Source organism: Pseudopipra pipra, chromosome 11, assembly GCF_036250125.1.
Source record: "Pseudopipra pipra isolate bDixPip1 chromosome 11, bDixPip1.hap1, whole genome shotgun sequence".
Lineage (NCBI taxonomy): Eukaryota > Metazoa > Chordata > Aves > Passeriformes > Pipridae > Pseudopipra > Pseudopipra pipra.
Window position 1 is genome coordinate 12323533 of NC_087559.1, and position 5478 is coordinate 12329010.

General features: G+C 60.2%; 1 protein-coding gene across 1 annotated transcript; it reads right to left on the bottom strand.

The window, feature by feature from the left end:
* Window positions 1-3060: 3060 nt before the first annotated feature.
* On the bottom strand, window positions 3061-5478 carry LOC135420300 (histone H2A type 2-B). The gene is made up of 2 exons (XM_064667534.1): window positions 5414-5478; window positions 3061-5342 (listed from the first exon to the last, which is right to left on the bottom strand). The coding sequence occupies exon 2, from the start codon at window positions 5273-5275 to the stop codon at window positions 4895-4897; it is 381 nt and encodes a 126-aa protein (XP_064523604.1). The 5' UTR covers window positions 5276-5342; window positions 5414-5478; the 3' UTR covers window positions 3061-4894.

Sequence of the window (5478 nt, forward strand, 5' to 3'; positions counted from 1 at the left end):
GCCACGCTGACGCGTGTGTGCTCCCTGCAGGCGCGGGGGAGCGGGCGGGGAGGGGGGAGGCTGGTCCCCACTGGCCGGGGGTCCGCCCGGCTGCTGATGTGCCAGAGGCCACGATCCCCTCCGGGAGAAGGGCAGGAGCAGAGGGAAGGTCCCCTGCCATGGAGTCGGGGGAGGAGCGCGGTCCCTGCATAGCTGAGCTCCCCGGGAGGCACCCACAGCACAGACCCCCGCCCCAAGCGGGATCGACCCCCCCGCACCACCCGGCTTGGAGGGGGAGCAGCTCCCGGGGCTCACCCCCACCTGCCTTCCCGGCCTGGAGCGTTCCCCCCGGCTGGGTCCCCGCGGAGGGAGCGCCGGAGCTCCCCGCGGCCGTGCCTATTTATAGCACCGGCGAGGTTGCGTAAATCCCGGCAGGGATCTGGGCCATCTTGTTCTGCCGGCTGCGGGAGGGCTCATCCCTCGCCCTGGCTCATCGCCCTCCGCGCTCCGGGGACCCTCGGGGCTGCAGGAGAGGGAGGGGACGGGAGAGCAGCCCCCATGTCAGATCCCTGCCGCAGGACAGCTGTGAGTGCAACCCAGGCCGGCTGTGGTTAAACCCAGCCCGCACCCAAACCATCAATACCACCAGCCCCACACTAGGGCCTTGCCCCACTGCCCTCACCAGTCTCAAGCAGGAGCATCACCCCACAGCTGCTCCAGCCCCGGCGAGGTGCTGTGCCCGGAGCATCAACATGCTCCCAATGCCTGGGGAACACAGCATGGAACAGCCCCATGCACAGCCATCCCTGTGACGAGGGGACAGAAGGACAGCAGCCAGTGGTACCTGGGAACGGCCACAACACGAGGCCATGGCAGGGCCTTTTAGCATTCCTGGGAAAGGAGCAGCCCCTTCCTCCAGGGCCCAGAACCAGCAGGGAGAAGGGAAGAAAGTTTTACTCCCTGAAGCAAAGTCAATCCACTAGGATCCAGCAAGAAAAAGCTGCTGGAAGAGACCAGCAATGCTCTGCTCTGCTCCAGGAAGCTACAGCCTCCCTCCAGGTCTGTATTTAGGACAGGCCAGCCACCATCCCACTGCCCATGCGAATCTCACACCAAGCCTGGGCGCCTGCCAGCAACCTCAGGTCCCAGGAGAGAGCTCTTGCTGTCCCAGGAGAGAGCTGCTGCATTCCAGCACCAACCTGCAGCTGTGTCTTAGAGAAGAGCTGACGCTGCAGGTTTGAGAGGGGACACCCTCCCCGAGGGCTGACAGTGACACCTGGGGCAGGGGGGTCAAACCAACCATGTCTCAGGGCACAGCTCCCCTTGGCACTCACCTGCGAGGCAAACAGTGGCTGTAATAACCACCCCTCCAGGTAAACCAGCAGGGCATTCCTGTGGGCAGGTAAGGGCAGTGGGAAGGCAGTGAGCCTCCAGCTGCCCAGCACAGGGACAGCACCACGGTGACACACTGTGCCAGCCCAACTGGAGCTGTCTTACCTCACAAGTTGGGATGCCAGGAGCCACGATGCTGGATCATCCCCGAGTGAGCTGCCAGGGGTGCTGCCAACCAGGAGGGCCAGGCTCTGGAGAGAAACCCAAGCCCTGAGGACATCCAAGGGCCAGTGACTCATCTCACCACCCAGACAAATAAAACCAGTCCCAGAGCTGAGGGACTCAGCTGGCAGAGATCCTGCTGCACGTGGCACAATGCACAGCAGCCTCCCAAGCAGGCAGCTGCAGCTCCAGATCTGTGCTCATCTCACTTTCAGGTACCCAAGGAGGCAGGGGAAGAATCCTGCAGCCCCCCTGCCCTCTCCTTAAGGGAAGCACAGATCAATAGACACTCTTCCAGGCTTGCTTGACCTTTGAGAAGCCTCTACCAAGCCAAGTCCTTCACATTTTATGAGCTTGGCTGCTCTAGTGCTATTAAGCTTTAGAAGAGAGAGCCAGGACCAGCAACACCAGCTCCAGAAAGCTACAAGACCAGTCTCTGGAGCTGCAGGATTAAAGGTGACCACGTCCACTCCAGCTTTCTAATAAAGATCAAGACTTCCAACTCTCCTGGTCACAACAACATTCAGCTGGGAGGTTCATGAGGTGATAAAGGCCAAGCACTTCAGCAACGCTTGGTGCGACAGACAGGATTTCCTTCGGTCTGGCTTCCAGCAGCCCAGCTTTCCCAGCTGGTCCGTCATATGTCTGCAGAGGAAGCTCAGACCCCGGCTGGAGCTCAGTGTTGAGGGCACTATGTATACACCAGCACGCAGCCATAGTGCTCACATCACCCACAGTCCTGGGCAGAGCCACACAATGGCCAGGGTGGCTGCAGAGCTCCTCAGGAGCAGTTCCCCTGTCCTTGTTCCTGCCTCGAGTGCTGGCAGTGTGGTTGGCAGGGCAGCAGGCAGGACACTGCCCCACAGAGACTGTCCCAGCACCCCCAGTCCAGCCCCACACCTCCTACAGCCCAGCACAGACCAACCAGCACCCCAACCATGACCCCACTGGGAACTGTCCAAGCTTCCCACAACCCTTCCTCCCCAAAACCCAAGGAGAGCATTGCTGGTCTGCAGAGTAGCCACCAGGACAGCAAACTGGGAATGTCCAACAAAGGAGAGGGTGTGAGACCAAGAAATAGTCTTCCATCTCCAGGTTCCTCCCTTCCCTTCAGGATCAGCTTTTCTCATCTCTGCCTACTTGCCTGCAAGGTCACCCTGAGGGTCCTGGAGGAGCCCACTGGGAGGAGAAAGCGCCTCCAGCACTGGGGGAGGGTCCTGGTCCAGCCTCACTCTCTCTGCTCTATCCAGCCAGGAGCAGCCGAGGCTTCCTGTCACTGGTGACAGAGCAACCAGGCAATGTGACATTCCCATAGCAGGGAGAAGAGCCAGACAACAGTATTATCTGTTCCCGGGATAAGAAAAGACTGTCTGAGAGAAGGGCCTACACAGCCTAGCAGTGGTCCTGTCTGGTGTTTTACTAATCCTTCCTGTTGGAGAAAACTGAGCCCAGACAACAAGCTGCCACCAGAGCCTGCCAGATTCCATGGGTTTTGTGAGGTGACAAGACACAGCACATTTGACAGCATTCAACAGGGAACCAGTTTAATCAGATATTGGGTTTGCACCATTCTTTTCAGTATCACAAGTTCTGCATTTTTCTAAGAAATACAAAACATTCTCGGGGTTACAGAACACTGGTCCTGGAGAAAACAAGAGGGAGAGAACAAGACACTCGGATACAGACACATCAACCACCACACTGGGCAGCAGAAAGCAAACTGCTCATCCCCACCTTGCTGATTGTAACAGTCCCTTCACAGGAGGCAGAGATCCCAGGGGGGCTGCGCTGCCACAGCAGGGCTGTGCCCCCCACCCATCCGAGGTCAGTAACTGTGGGACACCTCCACACCCCCACTGGCACACCACCAGTGAACACATCGCTTCCACATTCCAGAGTGAAAACCGCCTTCCTAAAGCCAGTTGACAAGCGTCCAGGTTCATCTACTCTAGTTCTAAACATTACACTGAGAGCCGGGGTAAGTTACTTCATCCACGAGATTAACAGCTGATTCCATAGGTCGAACACATGCTACTTAACAGCACATAAATAGGAGATGCTCTTTTTTTACTTAAAAAACACGTGATGAAGGTCTATGGTCGGGTTGCCTCGACACTGCCGCATGCACACGGGCTCACAGAAGCGGCTGCGCTGGGCAGCCAGGAAAGCTGCCTCTGCATCAGCTATTCCAAGGGTCACGGGACAGCTAGCCTGCCCCCATGCTCGCACACTATCCACACAGCCATTAAATAAATACAGTGCTAGCTAGGAGTGGGCTTTGATACAGGTTTTGAAAAGAAATATTAATCCATAGAGGGTTTACAGTTAACACATATCATCGTCACTTTATTTCTCAGAACCAGAAATAGTGCTGAACAAACAAACAAACAACAACAAAAAGGGAGACACAGGATATCATTTTCCAGAAGTGCAACCAGGGTACAGGGGAGCTCTCAGCGAGGCGAAGGGCTTCTGCAGCTGGGAGAGGAGGGGAGCCACAGCAGAAGATGGCAGCTCCCGCTCCCGGCGGGCGCCTGACCTTGCGACGCTCTCCGAGGGGATTTGTCACCGCAGCCTCCACCCCACCCTGCCAGCAGGACCCACGGCATGTGGGACCACCGAGCCCCCCAGCACCCACCGAGCCAGGGAGCTGCGGGGAGGTGACTTTGCAGGGGAGTACCCCAGAATAAAAGAGACCTCAAAATAAATAGGACCAAAGCTTCTTTACAGTAGGCGATGCACTAGCTTTACCAAGAACAAAACTAAGACTAACAGCCACTTCTTGCCAACGGAGAAACTTTTCCTCCTCTTCACATTTTCCAGCCCCCCCGCTCTCGCAGCTGCAGTGCGGCCGGAACGGCATTGCTGAGGATGGAGGGGGGGGGCACGGCAGCAGCGAGTCCCATCCTCACACCAGAGCGAGCAGGGCCAGCTGGGGGGGCCCTGCACAGTCCCAGGGCTGGCACAGGGGGGAGGCAGCCGGGGATACCCGTGTCCATCCCCACACCAGCCAAAACAATCCTCAGCAGCTCCCAGCAGCTCTGCACCATGACCCAACCATACGGCTCCAGATATCACCGCTACCAACAGCTGTGATCCAGCTGCCTCCTCCAAAACCACTTCTTCCAGAGGGAAGAGGGGCAGGGTGGGGGCACAAGCAGGGCCTAACCTCACCCATGCTCCCCCAGCACCCTGCCGCAGCCCAGGCCGGGGGTGCTAGTGGAGGGCTGGTAGGGTGCTGCCAGGGCTCACCACCCAGCCCGGGCTGAGGGGCAGGACGGGGAACCCCAGCCTCATCGGGAGGAGAGAGGTGAGGCAGTGGTGAGAAGGGAGCTGGGGGCAGGGGGACGGGGGGCAGCGCTCACTTCTTGGAGCTCTGCGTCTTCTTGGGCAGCAGCACGGCCTGGATGTTGGGCAGGACACCGCCCTGGGCGATGGTCACGCCGCCCAGCAGCTTGTTGAGCTCCTCGTCGTTGCGGATGGCGAGCTGCAGGTGCCGCGGGATGATTCGCGTCTTCTTGTTGTCGCGGGCCGCGTTGCCCGCCAGCTCCAGGATCTCGGCCGACAGGTACTCCAGCACCGCCGCTAGGTACACCGGCGCCCCGGCGCCCACCCGCTCCGCGTAGTTACCCTTCCTCAGCAGCCGGTGCACCCTCCCCACGGGGAACTGCAGCCCGGCCCGCGACGAGCGCGACTTGGCCTTGGCCCGCGCCTTCCCGCCGGACTTTCCCCGGCCCGACATGGCCGGCAGGCAGCGGCCCCTCGCCGCCGCCTCTCAAAGCAGCGCCGCGCACAGAGAGTCCCGGCGCCTGCGGGGAGACAAACGCCGTTACACCGCGCCGGGGCCGCGCCGTCCCCGCCCGCGCCGCGCCGCCCTTACCCGCAGGAGCCGCCGCCGCTCCGCCCTGCGCGCCGCCCGCCGCCGCACTGCCCGCGCTGCCGCCG

Excerpts from the sequence above, each read along its gene's own strand:
- LOC135420300 (XM_064667534.1), bottom strand. The coding sequence starts at position 5,275 with ATGTCGGGCCGGGGAAAGTCCGGCGGGAAGGCGCGGGCCAAGGCCAAG.